This window comes from Ascaphus truei, chromosome 4 (genome assembly GCF_040206685.1).
Source record: "Ascaphus truei isolate aAscTru1 chromosome 4, aAscTru1.hap1, whole genome shotgun sequence".
Taxonomy (NCBI): domain Eukaryota; kingdom Metazoa; phylum Chordata; class Amphibia; order Anura; family Ascaphidae; genus Ascaphus; species Ascaphus truei.
Window position 1 is genome coordinate 60202419 of NC_134486.1, and position 18258 is coordinate 60220676.

Sequence of the window (18258 nt, forward strand, 5' to 3'; positions counted from 1 at the left end):
ATTCTGCGACTGTGAGAACAGCGTCAGGGCTTCGACTAGTTGGGGAAGAGTCACTCCTAATGAGGGCATGTCAGTGGACAGATGAGTAGGATACACTGGTGTCTAAGAGTTGGTGCAGACCTGTTCTCACACCGGCTGGAGGTAGGGGATAGGCGTAGCGGTTTGGTTTGCTGAGGGACCTCTAGTATGGTACTTGGCGTGAAGTCCTTGGAGGCTTGGAGTCCTCCATCCCCCGGAGAGATGGGGGAAGTTGGATGCTTCGGACTGAGAGGGGATCACTAAGTAGATTCCCAGTATGAACAATACCCGGATCGCTGGTAGCCCAGGATATATGAGCGAGTAGCCCTCGGGCGGGGCCTCAGGTAGGTGTAAGGTCTGAGGGGCATCTGCCATGCATATTTCTTGGCCCACAGTCAGAAGTATAGTACTCCAATAGTAGGCCTCTAACCCATGTGTTGGCTAGGTCGGGGATTAGTGTTAGTTGGTCCCGGACCTACCACGGGGGCGTAAGGGAGGGAACATTTTCTACAGACACCACGTGGCTGGGTGGTTCTCAGACTTTCAAGGCCCAGGCATGGACCTCCTGTCTTGAGAGCACAAACATGATGGAGAATTTGATTTACTTTAATTTGATTGCTGCGTCGGGCACCCCAGATCTGAGATCTAAGCAATGCCTCCAAATGTAGAGCAGTCTCCCCCACCCTATGGGAGATGTGGTGGCTACTGAGTGTGTGGTGCTTTACCTGTGGCTCACAGGAGGCCTGAACCTCCGCTACTGGGAACCTGGGGTGTACCTGATCCGTCTGGTGACAGCGCCTCCACCTGTGCGGGATCCTAACTATGTTGGATAACCCCATCACAGGACCCAATACAAGAACTACACACACGGGTATAGATAACAGTTTACTGCATGCAAATTATGATAGAAATAATAAGCCAACACCCCCACTAAATAGGCCACGCACGGCCATAACTCCACAGTGCCGTCCAACCCAGCGTCCACCCCTTGATGGGATATGCCCATAGTACTGAGGTGCCCCAGCGCTGACCACAACTAAAGTGTTATTGTTGGTGCACTTGGAGATGTAGAGATACCTGCCGGGTGCTGCAACACACGGTAGCGCCGACTGAAGACAGGAGTTCGTCCGGTCACGTCGTCATCAGCGATGAGTCCGCCTCCACGTGGGGTGATATCCAACTGGAGGGTCCCACCTTACCAGTCTATGTAAGCGTTGGTGGTCTGGTCCCAAACCACTGACCGCATCTGCTGCGCAGCGTCCCTTGCTGTGTCCCTGACACTGAGATAAAGGGGCAGAGTCCCTGTCTAAAGGCCTGTCCCTGTAGCAGCCACAAGCTTTACAGGGGAGTCGGGGCCTAGCTGGGGCCACAGACACCCTGCACACACATCGTACCCTCTCCTTGTCCCAGCTCCGACTTGCGTGGCTTGCAGCGTACCAAATGTATCCTTTCTAGGAGCAGGGGATAGCTGCAGCCCTATTGGCACCTGACTAGCTGTCCCTGTGCATTGTGGAGCTTGTATTCCCCGTGGTGCCCTTTATCGTTAATGGCAGCTGCAACTAGGCTCCAATGCGCATGTGCCGGATCTCGCGCATGCGTGAATCACATAAAATGGCGACGTCCTGCCTCAGTGGCCGCCGCAAAGCTCCCCGACACCAGAGCTCTCTCCCCTCACTGCACGCAGCCGCCGCAGTGCTGCTGATCACCTGCACGCCACCCGCAGCTACCGGCACTCGCCGGGTGCCCCTGCGTCCCTCCACAGCTCTGTCGGAGGTAAGGGGCCATAAGGGGAGCCCAGAGGGGGACCCAGGCTAGATATGTGTAGCACATGTACCCCAACCCTCTAGGAGATACTGCTTCAGCTACAGATATTTTGTGGTGCGCATACCTGTGAAGGTTCAGGAGTGCTGAGTTGATCTGCGATGGGTTGGAGATCAGGACAAGCTTTTGATGTCATCTGAGTTCGATGTCAGCGCAAACAGCTTCAGTGAGTATCCAGTATTCCTGGAGATAGATCCCACTGTAGCACAGTCTCTCATACCCCTGCCCAATTACTACAGACTCAGGCAGGGATATATAAAACAAGGGGTACACATACCACGGCTAGTACTGGGCTGGCAGGCTGCAAGTAGAAGGTGCTGCAGTGCAAGCACCATGCATCGAGGCCGACAGGGCCTCCAGTATAGCGACAGTGCGAGCAGATGCACCGCAGATGAATCTGGCCATGTACACGGACCATCAGGTAGCTACCTGGATGAAGGTAATTGGTGACTTCCAAGTCCTCAGACTCTTGGTTGGACGCCATTGAGGTCGTTTTAGTAGCTTTATACTGCGGTTCCTCATGCTTGCTCAACTCCAAACAGAATGAGAAAGTTTTCAGCAAGTTGCGGACTCCTCCCCCAGAAGGGTAGACTCCGATTGGGTGAAGCACTGGTGGCCCATCCCCTGGGTGGATTCAGAGGTAGGGCTGTGTGGGTAGAAGGCTGACCTGACTCAGGATGAGCCAGTCACTTTAGTGGGCGGCACCAGAGTTTGGCGCTGAAAGCATGCAACTTGTGTTTGCAAAAGCTTGCATTTGGCATTTGCAAACCCATGCGGTTCCCTTTTCTTGCCGTTAGCGCCATTTCAGAACTTATGTACAGGCAACGACGCGGTGGCCGCTATCTTAGGACCCTCCATTCTACAACTTCTGATGTTAAAAAGTCCATAGTATAGTCCTGAATAATTCCTTCTCCCATTTTGCTCTCTTAGGCAAGGAGTCTGTCAGGTACCCAATCCCCACATACACTGCAACGGATTGTCCCTGGATAGCAGAGTTTGGGGTACACGTTTCCAGGATCAGTTTCCACTGGAAGCCCCCAAAAGCACAGTTTCTGAAATTATGGTATCCAGGGTTTTCCACGGTACACTGTAGAAGCCCTGGCCCACTGGAGAAGGGTACACGCTCCACGGTATCTTGCCCTCGGGGAACGCCCCAACTAGCACCATCTACGTGCCTTTCTCAGACATGGGTAACCACGCTTCCTGGTATCATGTCTGGTACACCCCACCCGCACAGTCTATGTGCTAGGTACCCAGGCGCTCCCCACAGTGCGTAGTGAGGTTTACCCCTGGCCCTCTGGTCTTGAGCTACAGCGAAGGGTTACCACACTCCCTGGTAATATACCATCATACGCCCCAACAGTTTTTAAAGAAGGGTTCAGGCAGTTCTATTTCTCCCCGCTTGCTTTGGGGAGGAAACACTCCCTTCCCCGCACAGTCTATGTGCTAGGTACCCAGGAGCTCCGCACAGTGCGTGGTGAGGTTTACCCCTGGCCCTCTGGTATAAGAACCTTTGCATGTGGGTACCCAAGGATCCCTGGTAATAGCCCATCAAGGCCCTGACCCCGGCCTCTTTTTTTTCTGCATCTTCCTGCTGTTGCAACTGCTGCAAAGCCCTGAAAGTCTGTCCTGATCTCAGCAGCGCCTCCAATTGTAGCACATGTACCCCCACCCTCTAGGAGATACTGCTTCAGCTACAGGTATTTTGTGGTACGCATACCTGTGAGGGTTCAGGAGAGCTGAGTTGATCTGCAATGGGTTGGAGATCAGGACAGGCTTTTGATGTCATCTGGGTTCAGAGTCAGCGCCTCCAGCTTCAGTGAGTATCCAGTATTCCTAGAGATAGATCCCACTGTAGCACAGTCTCTCATACCCCTGCCCAATTACTACAGACTCAGGCAGGGATATATAAAACAAGGGGTACACATACCACGGCTAGTACCGGGCTGGCAGGCTGCAAGTAGAAGGTGCCGCAGTGCAAGCACCATGCATCGAGGCCGACAGGGCCTCCAGGATGGCGACAGTGCAGGAAGATGCACCGCAGATGAATCTGGCCGTGTACACGGACCATCAGGTAGCTACCTGGATGAAGGTAATTGGTGACTTCCAAGTCCTCAGACTCTTGGTTGGACGCCATTGAGGTCGTTTTAGTAGCTTTGTACTGCAGTTCCTCACGCTTGCTCAACTCCAAACAGAATGAGAAAGTTTTCAGCCAGTTGCGGACTCCTCCCCCAGCAAGGGTAGACTCCGATTGGGTGAAGCACTGGTGGCCCATCCCCTGGGTGGAATCAGAGGTAGGGCTGTGTGGGTGGAAGGCTGACCTGACTCAGGATGAGCCAGTCACTTTAGTGGGCGGCACCAGAGTTTGGCGCTGAAAGCATGCAACTTGTGTTTGCAAAAGTTTGCATTTGGCATTTGCAAACCCATGCGGTTCCCTTTTCTTGCCGTTAGCGCTATTTCAGAATTTATGTACAGGCAACGACGCGGTGGCCGCTATCTTAGGACCCTCCATTCTACAACTTCTGATGTTAAAAAGTCCATAATATAGTCCTGAATAATTCCTTCTCCCATTTTGCTCTCTTAGGCAAGGAGTCTGTCAGGTACCCAATCCCCACATACACTGCAACGGATTGTCCCTGGATAGCAGAGTTTGGGGTACACGTTCCCAGGATCAGTTTCCACTGGAAGCCCCCAAAAGCACAGTTTCTGAAATTATGGTACCCAGGGTTTCCCACGGTACACTGTAGAAGCCCTGGCCCACTGGAGAAGGGTACACGCTCCACGGTATCTTGCCCTCGGGGAACGCCCCAACTAGCACCATCTACGTGCCTTTCTCAGACATGGGTAACCACGCTCCCTGGTATCATGTCATTATATATATATTCCAATTACTGCAGACTCAGGCAGGGATATATAAAACAAGGGGCTTTATTGTGCAGTCACTGCATAGATGGAATTACAGCATTGCAGATGCTGATCAGAGGTTTCCAGGCATCAGGATGGTGCATAGATATCAGGTCATATTGAGGCCTAAGTGTCTGTCTTTAAGCCTTTGTGGCAGTAGATGTTCCCCAGCTGGAGTGGGCACACTCATCCCCGATGGGAGAGACTCGCAGCCCTTCCTCCTGTCTCTAACTCCAGACTGGACTGCCCCCTAACTTTTAGCACTTGCCCCTGATTTTAAGAAGGGGAGGGCATAGTGTCTGTACCACCATTGGCTACACCAGCGCAAACTGGGGGCGCAAGATTTTTTTTGGGGAGGGGAGGGCGCGGGCAGTTGCAGAGGTCCCGCGCTCTCCCCCAAGGCATTTAACTTAAATGCCGGAGGGACCGCGCAAAGCCTCTGCAACCTCTACTTACCGAGGTTCAGCCGGCTCCAGGACGCGTTACCATGGCAAAGAGGGGGTGTGACGTCACGGTTGCCACGGTAATGTGACATCAAATTACGCCGCGGATCACATGACGTCACGTGACGCAGCGCGACGTAAGGAGGGGGGCGCACCAAGCAGTAGAGCAGGCACGGGGGGGGGCAGCAAAAAAAGTTTACGCGCCCCTGGGCTACACACACACACCATGTCACCTCCTCTCCTGTCAATCAGAGGATAGCAGAAGGGGGGCCAATAGCCCTAGATCATCCTGTCACAGCCTGCAATACATATCAGGGCTTGTGTGACAGGAGGCAGAAAAGCAACAGGACCAGCCATGTTACATATGTAATAGGGCGAGACAGCTCTGAGAAAGCCTGCTCTATCATGAGTGCCCTATAGCGTGTTTGGTTTAAGTTATGAGAACAGTAACTCATGGAGCCTGAAGCTAATGTGATTATAAAGCAGAGTATGACAAATACATTTCATTATGACCTCAACTGAGGTCTGTGTGAGCCATTTAATCAGCCCCGGCCCCTCTGCACTATAATCTATGCACTGTATGTGTACGCATTACATATCATGTACTGTATATCACGTTCATATTGTGCATTCACACCTGCACGTTGTTACTGTGGGCACATGGGGAGGCTCTGCGGCGCATCCCTGTTTTGTGACACGGGCACGTGATCAGAACCAGCCGCAAGTACACTACGCGGTGACGTCGCGACGAGCGACGTTGCGTCCTCGCGCACGAGACGGAACCCCCGGGAGCTGCTGTGAGAAGGGTTTGCTTGGCGCAGGCTTGTGATGTGGTCTGTCAGCGCCGCCAGCTGAAGACGCTGAGGCTGGGCTGCGCCGATGAGAGGTGATCGGTGTCTGAGTGTGCGAAGGGGCTGACACCAGAGAGGGAGACACGGGCTGCGGGGCACAGAACCGACATCACAGAGAGGCAGGCAGGAAACAGTGTGCGCCTCCATCACCCAGCCAGCCCCCTCCATCACCCAGCCAGCAGCCTGCCCCCTCCATCACCCAGCCAGCAGCCTGCCCCCTCCATCAGCCAGCAGCCTGCCCCCTCCATCACCCAGCCAGCAGCCTGCCCCCTCCATCACCCAGCCAGCAGCCTGCCCCCTCCATCACCCAGCCAGGAGCCTGCCCCACCGTCACCCAGCCAGGAGCCTGCCCCACCTTCACCCAGCCAGGAGCCTGCCCCACCGTCACCCAGCCAGGAGCCTGCCCCACCTTCACCCAGCCAGGAGCCTGCCCCACCTTCACCTAGCCAGGAGCCTGCCCCACCTTCACCCAGCCAGGAGCCTGCCCCACCGTCACCCAGCCAGGAGCCTGTCCCACCTTCACCCAGCCAGGAGCCTGCACCGCAGAAAGACACAGCAGCCTGCATCTCCATCCAACACAACTCCTCCACCCTTCAACAGACAGACTGGGAGCCTGCATCTCCACCCTCCATCAGTAGACTGTCATCATTATCATACATACACACGAAAGGCAAACAGGAGCTTGCACAGAGGCACTCGAGCTGGCAAGTGATACAGTATGGCCAGCGCCGACCTACAGGGGAAGTATCAGAAGTTGGCACAAGAGTATTCCAAGGTAAAACGTAATATACTCCGCAAAGCTTGTCTCGTGTAGCTCTCATGGCCACAAAAATTATAGACTCAATCGACAGTCAAACCCCACTGCCCACCAAGTAGATACTGTTTTTGTACAAGCTTCTGGTGCGCGTAGATAAAATGTGCATGTGAGGCAGTTACTCCCTTTTAAATACTTACTGTGGGTTGCACCATGGATTGTTTTATATCTTCTGATCTATTGTGAAAGCATTAATCAGCCCTGACATAGTACTATAACAGATTAATATCCCTAGCATTCTTAATGGGAATTAATATTCCTAGCATCTCTGGGAAGACATGGGCAGGTTAGAGGGCAAGTAAAAAGTGCAGGAAACGAGCACTGCAAGAAATGGTTTAGGAACTGCTATATGTATATCTCTTATGTGCTCTGATTCAATATAGGAAGAGTCGACTTACTGATTACATGGAACTGTCTCCCAATATAAGTATATATGGTTCACATAGACTGTCCATTTCTCTGCCTGCTTGGAAACCTAATGCCTCAATTGCTTTTGGGCCTTTTTTGAATATTTAGGATTCTATTGTGTGTATCCCAAGTCTATACCTACTCCTGCTATTCTTAACATCTTAATTCTTACCTGGTGCCGTAGATGTCACATGGTTGAAATGTTTTTTTTAAATTTTTTTTTTTTACCAGACTCTGAAATCATCATTTAAAGTCTAATTTTACGAGCAAGTGGGAATTTTGGGTACTAGACTGTTCTCACTGATATATCTATCTATATCTATATATCTTGTACTTATGCACGCTGTTAGGTTGTAGCGTAAGAAGGGTCACAGTAACAATTAAGATGTTACATTAAAATTGTACATCACATGGTACTGTACCTAGAAAATAGTTTTGTCCCTTAGCTATTTTAATATCCCACCACAGCAAAATAAGGTGGTTAGAGAGCCTTTTAAGGTATTTGCCTCGAGGGAGAGATGATTTCGGAATTCGGCCAATCACAGACCTGCAGTTTTCATGGCTACAATCAGTGTTGGTAAAGTCTGTAGTAGAGGTGGCCAACTGGAGTCCTCAAGGGCCGCCAACAGGTCAGGTTTTCAGGATATCCCTGCTTCAGCACAGGTGGCTCAGTCATCTGAGCCACTGATTGAGCCACCTGTGCTGAAGCATGGATATCCTGAAAACCTGACCTGTTGGCGGCCCTTGAGGACTGGAGTTGGCTACCCCTGGTCTGTAGCAGTGTTCTAATTGGCAAATGCAACCCGTTTTCTTTACTGTGTAATTTAACAGAGTTGCCGAGTACATGGCACTTATGCTTGTCTTTTCCTTACCCTTTATTTCTCTCTCCCATTGCAGCATTGAGCAAGCTGCAGGGCAGGGAAGAGCCAACCATTCATTTACTAGAACTACAGTAGACGATGAGCAATTGTTTTTTATTTTGCTGGCTCTAGCCTCCCAATAATAATGTGCTGATCATGAAAATCGGTCTCTTTGTAGCGTTGTGGTATTAGGCCTTGTCCAGGGTGGTAGGGTGCTCAAGCGCCGTGCCGTCAGGCGCTGGGAGCGATTCCTGGCCAGCTAGTTGCGCGCACGGGGCGTGGCTATGTTGTCACGGAGATGATGCTCCCTCGCTGGGCGAACCGTTCACGTGACGCGCCAGCGAGCAGCAAAATCAAATTGATTTGTCTCGCTGAGTGCTGTGCACACGCGCGCTGGTCAAACACATTGCCTCAATGTAGCACCTGCGTGCTCGCTCTTGGCCTGGACGAGCCCTTAAAGTGAAGTTCCCAACAGTCTTATAGTGAGCAGACTTCTGAAAGCACTCATTTCACCCATTTTGTTGTTTATAACTGGCGAGAAATTTAAGAGCAACTAAATGGATTTTCGGTTTACGCTGAAACCACTAAAAAGCACTAACAGTATAATGGAATACCCTGCAAATGTATAACTTTTTGGGCTCATGCCTAACTCAAATGAAAGATGGAGAGATCAGGGTTACGTTATTGAGGTTGCAAAAAGTTTTTCGATCTCTACGTGTGTCACCAAAATAACAATATAAACTTGAAGGGGGTTTCACAATAAGCTACGTGAATCTGGATTGAAAAAGGAAACCTCTAAAGACAGGTTGAAGGAAGTGGGATTGTACCTTTAATATTATGTGTGCTGGTAGCAGGCTGTATTTGTACTTCACTAGGTTTGGTATCTAAGACAAAGTCCGTCATGTTAATTTGCTTTTGTGTTGTTTCTACAACCAGTAAAACCAGGGACATAGATTAACGAGAGCCTGTAAATTAATTACCACCTAAATGTAAGAAAATAGGACTGGGCAGTTTTGATGGATACATTGTATAACCTAGAATTGACACGTATGTATAAATATACATATTGTGTGCATTGTAACGCCCACTGTTTAGGTATCAACACAAAGTGGTGTAAACATTTCAGCTGCATTAAATGTACTGATTGACACTTCGTTTTTTTGCTTTGTACATTTTTTTACTTTCCAACGCTGTTTTTATTTTTAAGAGCTGATATCCATTTCAGGAGATGTAAGCGTTTGAAATAGTAAATGTCCGTAGAGTTAAAATGGAGCTCTGGTAACCTCAGATGCAAGAGATTAAGAAAATAATGATTTATTTATTTTTTGTTAAAGAGCAAGACATGTTTGGAAGGGAAGACTATAACATATAAATTCAACGCCTAGGCTTCTGGGGGAAGTGGGGGGGGGGGGGAATACAATACAGGCTTCATTTTTTTTATTTGAACTGAACTGTTGATTTCAGCTCTGGGGACCCGCTGCTTCCAGAGATGCCCCGCTTGGAGGGTGCCATTATCTCTTCAGTTTAAATGTCCCTGTTGCGGACCAATAGGAAGCTGCACCGGATGACGTCACCGCTTCCTATTGGCCCACAGGACCTTTAAACGCTGCCTTTGTTAGGTCCACAGTTTCTCTGACTGCAGAGATGCCGGCACCCCCTAAGGAGGTAAGTATCTCTGGAAACAGGGGGTCCCCAGAGCTGAAATTAACAGTTCAGCTCCGAAGACCCCCTGCTTGAATCCTGTAAGAAAAAAGTGAAACCTGTACTGCTGTTTTAATGTGAAAAATGTGAAATCAAGGCTGTAGTTAGGCAGTGGCTTTTCATGGTTTGGTTTTATTACTGACCCTCTGTTACTTATTGCTTGTCCCTAAGTGTGAATTAAGATTGCACAGTCGGATTGATTTATTTCAACTTGTGTAAATTGTTTCTTTGCGGTCTGTATTTTGAACCATCTTGTGAAATATACTGTATATTCAATAAATGTTGTATATGAGTATTTAATACTAATTCTTTCTGTTGGTCAGTGCCTCTATTATAGTACATGTGCAAATTATTTCCATTACATTATTCTGAATGTTCAGTGATTCGTGTTAATAAAACCTACGTCTTCGGTAGTTTTTTACTCCACGTAATATATTGCTCTCAAAAGGGTGGTAGCCATTTGATGAATTGGACAATCATTAATCTTGAACTGTCACAAGTTTAACAAAGTTAGTTGCCATAATACATTTATGGGGTGATAAGGTACAGCCACACAACTTGAATTTGCAGTATGGGCATTGACTTATGCGTATTTAAAATATAATGTAGAATTGGTATAAAATTCATTTTTCTGGTGGACTAGATGCAATAACGAAATCTGTTTTTCCATTTCAGCTGCGTGCACAGAATCAGGTTTTGAAAAAGGCTGTTGTAGATGAGCAAGCAAACTCTGCAGCCTTGAAGGTATACTTTAATTCTTGTTTTATTTACTGGTTTTCCCCTCCGCTGTTTGAGACACCTCAAATCAAGCAGACAGCATTATTTAAAATGCCCTTTATGCAGAGCAATGTGTAGCAGGCCCATCTGGTACAAAGGGGGTTAATGCGTTGTATACTGAAGGTGAACAGGAGAATAGTCGGTTTGAATATATAAAAACTTTTGCGATCATGTTTGCAAACCTGTATGTGGTATGCATTGTATACAAAGTTCACCCAACATTATGTAATGGAGTATGAAAAGTTGTAGTTTGGGGTGCTATGGAACCTATAATTTACATTAATGTGTGTCTTGTTTGAGGAATGTAGTTCAAAATGGCCATATAAAACAAATACAAATTCAATCAATAGGATGCATAAGAACAACATACATGAAAAACGGTGACATATATGTAACAAAAATATAAATGTGTCAAATACAACCCCTTTGGCAAGGAAAAGACCCTCCGCAAGGTCTCACTGGAACACACATGCAAAGATTGGAGCGTAACTCCCAGGAAGCACGTGGGGTAGAAAAAACACCAATAGTGCAATTCTGCGTATTAAAGTGTGTATTCTGAGGTAGAAGGGTAATAGACGCCCTCACAGGTTAGCTGGATAAAGCCGGCATGTATTGCACTTAAGCTGGGCAATCAGCAGTTAGACTTTGGGAATATGACATGAAGCCTCCGGATAGAATGAATATCTTTACAGCACTATGGTGTTGAAAGGGTGTCCAGGATCACTAGATGTTTGTGGGTAAATCAGAAATCGGCTTCAGTGAGTTTATAGAGCGAGAAGGAAAATGGACTTGGTTCAAGTATTGCATTTAATACCAGAGTAAACCTTTTTATATGGTTAAACTCGCAGGTAAAAAAATAGGTATTGAGACCACCCAGGGTCACAGCGTGGACGCTGCCGCAGACCTCCACCGATGCTCCGATCCGGACTCCTCCTCCACAATGGCAGATATTCCATACTAGCTGCGCCATCCTCCCATTCAGCCCCCCCCCCACCCAAAATATATATAAAAAAAAAACACACCAACCAAAATACATACAACCCCCCTCCCCACATACAGAATACAACCATACAACCTCCACCCTCCAAATACATACAGCAAAAAATCCACCCCCCCCCAAATACATACAGCAAAAAATCCACCCCCCCCCAAATACATACAGCAAAAAATCCACCCACCCCCACCCCAAATACATACACAAAAATACCTACAGACTTGCCTACCTTGGCGATGGTCTCAGGCCTCTGGTGCACCGGCTCTTCCCTGCTGTGTGGGCCTCAGAGAGGCCCTGCGTGGGACAATGAGGGAGGCCCCCCAGCTGGGGAGAGCCGGGGCCCCGCCAGAGGTCGGGTTCAACCGCTTTGTCCGGCTGCTGGCCCTCTCATTGCCGCCATGCTCTGGCTCTCCCCAGCTGTGAGCTTCCCTCACTGACACCAACACTGTCCCATGCCGGGGCATGCCGGAAGCTGGGTTCGGCGTAGGTGTATTGTTGTCAGTGAGGGAGGCCCGCAGCTGGGGTGAGCCGTGGCCCGACTGCAACGAGAGGACTGGCAGCCGGGCAAAGAATTTGGGCACGGCCAGAGGTCGAACTCAACTGCTTTGTCCGGCGGCCAGGCACCCCGCAGCCACAAGACCTGGAACACTTGTCTCGGCTCGCGCCGCCCCCCCCCCCCCCTCCCTTATTGGCGGCCCTGCGTATGAGTATTCATAATACTGTGTTTGAGTTCTGGACTGTCTGTTCATTTCAGGAGCAGATGAAGATGAAGGATCAGTCACTGAGAAAACTGCAGCAGGAGATGGACAGTCTAACATTCCGCAATCAGCAGCTTGCCAAGAGGGTGGAGCTGCTGCAGGGGGAGCTATCTGTGCTGGAAGTCAAGGGCAAGAAGACCAAGGCAAGTTTTTAACCACACTTAATGTGTGAACAGCCTCACACATTGTATTAACACTTTAAGTGCAGGTTCTTGCAGCAACCATCCTAACACAAAGAAAACAGCTGTCATTGCATTGTTTGACATTTTGATATTTGGTTTGGTTATTTGTAATAATCTGTGTATCCCTTTACTGTTTGGGAAGCAAGTAATGCTTTGTATGGGGAGCTGGTTTAACTCCACAATCTCCAGAGGAGTCAGTAACGCAATGTTCTTCTGCTCCGTCGTACAGGTAAGAGGTCAGCACCTGAAATGCCTTGAAATGCACCTACCGATGCCAGATCATGCTATTTTAATGAGACATGAGTGTAGAATCATTGAAATAAGTGTGTAACTTTGTATTAAGGATATTCTGAGTGAGCAAGATTCACAATGTAATCATGTTCCAGATAAACACTCTTATTATTATTATTATTATTTTTTTAAGAATGTAGGTATTTTTCTTCCATGGATAGTTCATTGTGATAAATTTGAAATCGGAGAGGTTTTGCCTACAATCATGCAATATACCTTGCGTTCATAAACAGTATATGTTGCCTTTTTAGTCAGAATGGATGTTTTTTTTATAACATCTTGAAGGTCATGAGTTCTAAGAAGTTTTAGTGGAATTGCATATCCTAATGATTAGCATCACAGCCTGGGACTGACCTAAATGTAGAGCTTATTGACGAGCAATAGCAATGCAGTAAGACGAGGGTCCTTGATGTAAAATATTTTACCGGAATAGATACATTGAGACATAATTATGGTTGAGTATGTTTTAGTATACAAGGCAATTTAATTTGATAGAGCAGACCAGGATATCATGATGATTCTTATGATGCAGGTTTTCAAGATATGAATGCAATCTCCATGCAAGTTGTAACTGTATTCTTAAAAACAATTCTGCAGATGGATGACGTTTGAGGCATGCAGATAGCAGCCAGATTAAACTGTTTCAAACGTTTCAGTTTCTGTAAAAATTACAATACAAATTGTCCTGAGATCTGGCAAGTACTGTGAATATAATTTTCTGTAGTGTTTCTTTGACATTTAAGAAAGGAGTTCATTTCGGGGTCATGGCCATTAGTTGATATTGAGTTAAATGAATTCCCCAAGACCAAAGTGTGGAATTGACACATTCGTTGACCAAAGATCTAAATAACCCAGTAAATGCCCAGGTCACTCAGAACCGGTATAGAGGTTCTCAGAACAAAAATACTGATAAACAGCACTCACAAAGCAATAGTAGTTGGTATATATGCAGTGCAGGGTGCCAAGGATAGAAGAGAACCCAATTCCTCTAATAATATACAATAATCCAAGCTATCCTGCACTCGCTGTCTATAGAAATCATAGGTCAAAGATGGAATGATACCAAAAAACATATAATTTAATGTATACACAAGAGAACTGAAAAACCAAAACCACATACCACAGCCACTAAAAAATAAATAAACATAGGCAGTCCAGTAAGGGGAAAACAAAGAAAAAAAGGGGACAAGACAATACAGAAATGGGTGCAACAAGGGGAGACAGCAGGGGCTGCTGTCTCCTCTTGTTGCACCCATTTTTGTATTGTCTTGTCCCCCTTTTTTCTTTGTTTTCCCCTCTCGCCTTATCCCTTCACTGGACTGCCTATGTTTATGTATTTATTTTTTAGTGGCTGTGGTATGTGGGTTTGTTTTTTTTCAGTTCTCTGGTGTATACATTAAATTATATGTTTTTTGGTATCATTCCATCTTTGACCTATGATTCCGGTACAGAGGTTCTGAGGTGCTCCAACCATACATAAAAGGTTGCATGTGGATTCTTAGAATCCATACGAAGTCTATGCAATAGTGTGTGGGGAATATGGCTAGTGAAAAGTAAAGTGCAGCCTTTTATTCTATTTCCCATACCAGAAAGACGTAGGTTTTTAAAGTGTATATTTGCTTTGTGCACAGTAAAATGAGGCACAGGAATGAGCAGTTATCCCTGTAGCTGAGGGAATCCCTACGTTACGGCGGTTACCCCAGTTAGTGCCAAGGTGTCACAGAACCTATATTGATTTTTTGGGTGCCTCAACCGAATGAGGTACCCCAAAATGTATGCTGTAATAAAGTATGACTTATGGTGTTTTTACATTTACTATAAGGCTCTATGCAGTCAGCCTGGGCATGTGTTTAAGGTGCCACCTAGTCTGCATAGAATCCATTGATGAAAGAGGAGATGGGATGTTGAGAGGTGTTGGGGTGCTAAGTGGACGGGGCAGGGTGCAGTACTGGGTCCGGATAACAGAGACCCCCCTCTCCCCCCTGTGGGGGAGACTCTCTGGTCTGCTAGACTCAGTGGTGCCTGCCCAGCAGGAGGCAATGGGATGGCTAAGGAAAAGATGTCGATCGAAGGCACTTTTCCTATTGGCCAGAACATATGTCCCGCCCACAAGGCGTCCTGAGCTGGCTCAACACGCCCCCTGCCTCTGACATCAGCCAGATGATTGGCTGGTGGGACATGTTCCCATGCCTGGATTGGCTGCAGGGTTCTGTGAATGCAACTCAGAAGTTTTATAAACCCCTGAGCCAATCAGATTTGTAGATTCTAAGCACCAAGTCCAGTGAGTTAAAATCCAGACCTCTGGAGAGAGGGGAGGGGTGGCGTCTGGCACTACAGGCTGATTTCAGTTCCAGGATATTGCAGGCTAAGGCCGCGCTTATAGTGCCGACGTCGCCCGAAAACAAACGCATTGCCGCCGCCGCCGCGTGCGCTTATAGTAAGCACGAATGCGATGGAGCGCCATCGCGAAAACTGGTAGCCGGCAAAATTTGATTTTTCAAGGGCTGTTGCCTCGTGATGGCCCTTGAACCAATCAAATGCCCGGAAACTCGTGACAACGACGCCCAGCGAAATATACCGTATTTCCTCGATTGTAAGACGCCATCGATTGTAAGACGCACCATCTATTTGGCCCTTACAATTGAGGAAAATTACTTTTTCACTTACCATGGAGAGGTCCCATGGCAGCAGAGGATGAAGCGGGCGGCGGGGCAGGAGAGGTCCCACGTCTGCAGATGGTTGAAGATGGACAGCGGCCGGGAGTGTGGCGGCAGGACAGGTCCCTATTCTGCAGGTGAATGAAGATAAAAAGACAGTGGGCGAGCGGGCGGGCGGTGGTGGTGCGGCAGCAGGAAATAATAATATCAGGAGAGCTGAGCAGGAGCAGAGAGGATTAGGGGAACGGCTTGTGAGGTGCACACTGTAACACCGGAAGTTGACCGGTGTCTGACTTCCGGTTACAGTGTGCACCTCCCAAGCCGCTCCCCTATGCTGCTCTGCTCCTGCTCAGCTCTCCTGCCACTGCCGCCGCCGCACGCCCGCCGTTTACTTATCTTCATTCACCTGCAGACTTGGGACCTGTCTTGTCGCACATCCGCCGCACTCCCTCCACTGACATGGGACCTCTCCTGAAACATGGTAAGTGAAAAGAGGGGTTTAGTACTATAGACACTTTTTATTAGTTTTTTTTTAATACATCGATTCTAAGACGCACCCCGATTTCAGACATGTGAAAATCGTAAAAAAGGTGCGTCTTAGAATTGAGGAAATAGGGTAACTTTCGCCTATGGCGACGGGTGACGTCACCCGTCGTGTCGCCATCGACGGCACTATAAGCGCAGCCTAAGTCTCAGTCAGGGGAAAAGCCTTATGTAGAATTCCCTGCACCTAGGAGAGTCTTGTTTTTTTACCCCAGTTCCCATGTAAGTGTGTCTTTTCTTATGCAGTTTGTGTAACATTGTGTGTTTTTGCCTTTTCCTGTGAATAAAGTTACAATTTATTTCATTTACCTGTTTTGCTCAATGTATGATCATGGTGTACACTGCCTGGTCTCCCATGACAATATCTTTCTATTGGATGGCCCCAACAGCCAACTTGAGTTTTAAATACATTTTGCAGGCAAATGAAAAGGTACATTTCTCAGGAACCTACGGCCCCTGGCTCAGATTCTGAGGGCAAATAAACAATAAAAAGTGCTGCTTTAAATGTGATATTCTCCTTGTTTTCTCCTGGCCTTCAGTGTTCCAGGGCTACATGATCGGACACAATGTGTCTGATTCTATAAAGAATATACATTTTCACAGGATCTCTCCCCCTCTCCCCCATCAGGAACTACATCTTCAGAGCATGATAAATCATGCAAATGCTGACAGCATATCAAACTTCATATAATATTAAAGTATCTCATTTTGGTCCCCTATTCACTTATGAAATATTTTATAGCATGACATCCTCTGACGGTTTGATAGAATGAGGATTCACCAAACATTCTCTTCCCAATTTATTAATATCAACTCTCCCATTTATCCTCCGAGGCAATTGTAGTCGCCTCTCATTGATTCATAATTGCTTTTTTGGATAATTTATTATGAAATCTAAGTAAATGTTTGTTTTTATTTAACATAGTACGTTATAATTGTCAATCCAGTGTTAAAGGCCCACTTTGTACGGTGAACGTTCTCCAAAAGTAAAAACATGCAAGATGTGCTGTCACTTTGTTTCGTCTCTTTCAGAAAAATGTGGAGTCCTCTTCTCAGCTTAGTCAGGAGCAAAAGAATGTCTTTGATGAAGACCTTCATAAGAAGATAGAGGAGAACGAGAGATTGCACATACAAGTCAGTAACTATATTGCCTTCTAGACACTCAATTACAGTCTAGGGCGTTTGGCTGTAACCAAGCCTCTAAGACATTTTGCCGAGGGACACTTAGCCGCGATGTCCGCTTCTGCGGCTGACCTGACAATCTAGATCTGCCGCGCCCGACTGCCTGCTCCGACAACTGCATGTTTAAATGTCCCACGTGGTACCACTACACTGCCTAGACAGGCCGCTCCAACGCGCCATCTTTAAATGTCCCGCGGAACATTTAAAGATGGCACGTCGGGGGCGGCCTGTCTAGGCTGTGTAGCGGTCCCCACTGGGACATTTTAAACATGCAGTTGTCTGAGCGACAGACTTGTTGATTTGGGTGCGAGGCGGACCGGACAATGCGGCGAAGTGTCCGCTGCTGGTATTTTGGTCGTGGCCAAAGGGCTGCGGCGAAAGTTCCCATTCCGCTCTATTGACATAATTCTCTATGTATTCTACTATGTAAGCAAAACCTTTGATAATCATACTCCTTACACATCGGTTTCCATTCCGCTCTATGAAGAAACCTCCAAAGGTGTCAATGGTTTACACTCCTAAGTTACACGCTAGATGACTATTTAGACTTCTATGTTTATAAAAGAAGCATTTAAATTGCTCTTTCACAAGATTGAAGTTGATTAATATGCTTTGTGGTCAAGCCTGGCAACCTAAAGAAAAGTGTATACTGTATTGTATAACTGCATGGGGCCAGGATGCTCAACGCCTTCCCTCTTTTTGGCTGTATTATTATTTTAAATAAGGAAATGTTATATCTGACCATTAAAATGTGGTCTAACTGTACGATAACTAAAACACACACTATCACAATTCTATGACCTGGTGTGGCAAATGGTTCCCAAGGAGTGGTATGAGAACCACAGCCCTGATGGAATAAAGTACTTTATAGTTCTTAAAACAAAATCTCAAGTCCTGTTTTTTAAATAACCTTGTTATGAAATTCTAAGACCATAGGATGTGATGTGCTTTGGTCATTATTGCAAATACTGTTCCATGCAATGTGGGATATTCCCGGTGTCTTCTAAATGATGAACTGGTTACCACTAAGGAGGATCATTAATGATGTTACGTA

General features: G+C 47.2%; 1 protein-coding gene across 2 annotated transcripts in view; it reads left to right on the forward strand.

The window, feature by feature from the left end:
• Nucleotides 1-5941: 5941 nt before the first annotated feature.
• The window catches only part of PPP1R21 (protein phosphatase 1 regulatory subunit 21), a 70918-nt gene continuing 58601 nt past the window's right edge, over nucleotides 5942-18258 (forward strand). For both annotated transcript variants that reach the window (XM_075595836.1, XM_075595837.1), the window contains exons 1-4: nucleotides 5942-6812; nucleotides 10496-10564; nucleotides 12346-12492; nucleotides 17055-17156. In XM_075595836.1, coding sequence (XP_075451951.1) covers nucleotides 6756-6812; nucleotides 10496-10564; nucleotides 12346-12492; nucleotides 17055-17156 — 375 coding nt within the window. In that variant the 5' untranslated portion in view covers nucleotides 5942-6755. The remainder of the gene's footprint in view (nucleotides 6813-10495; nucleotides 10565-12345; nucleotides 12493-17054; nucleotides 17157-18258) is intronic.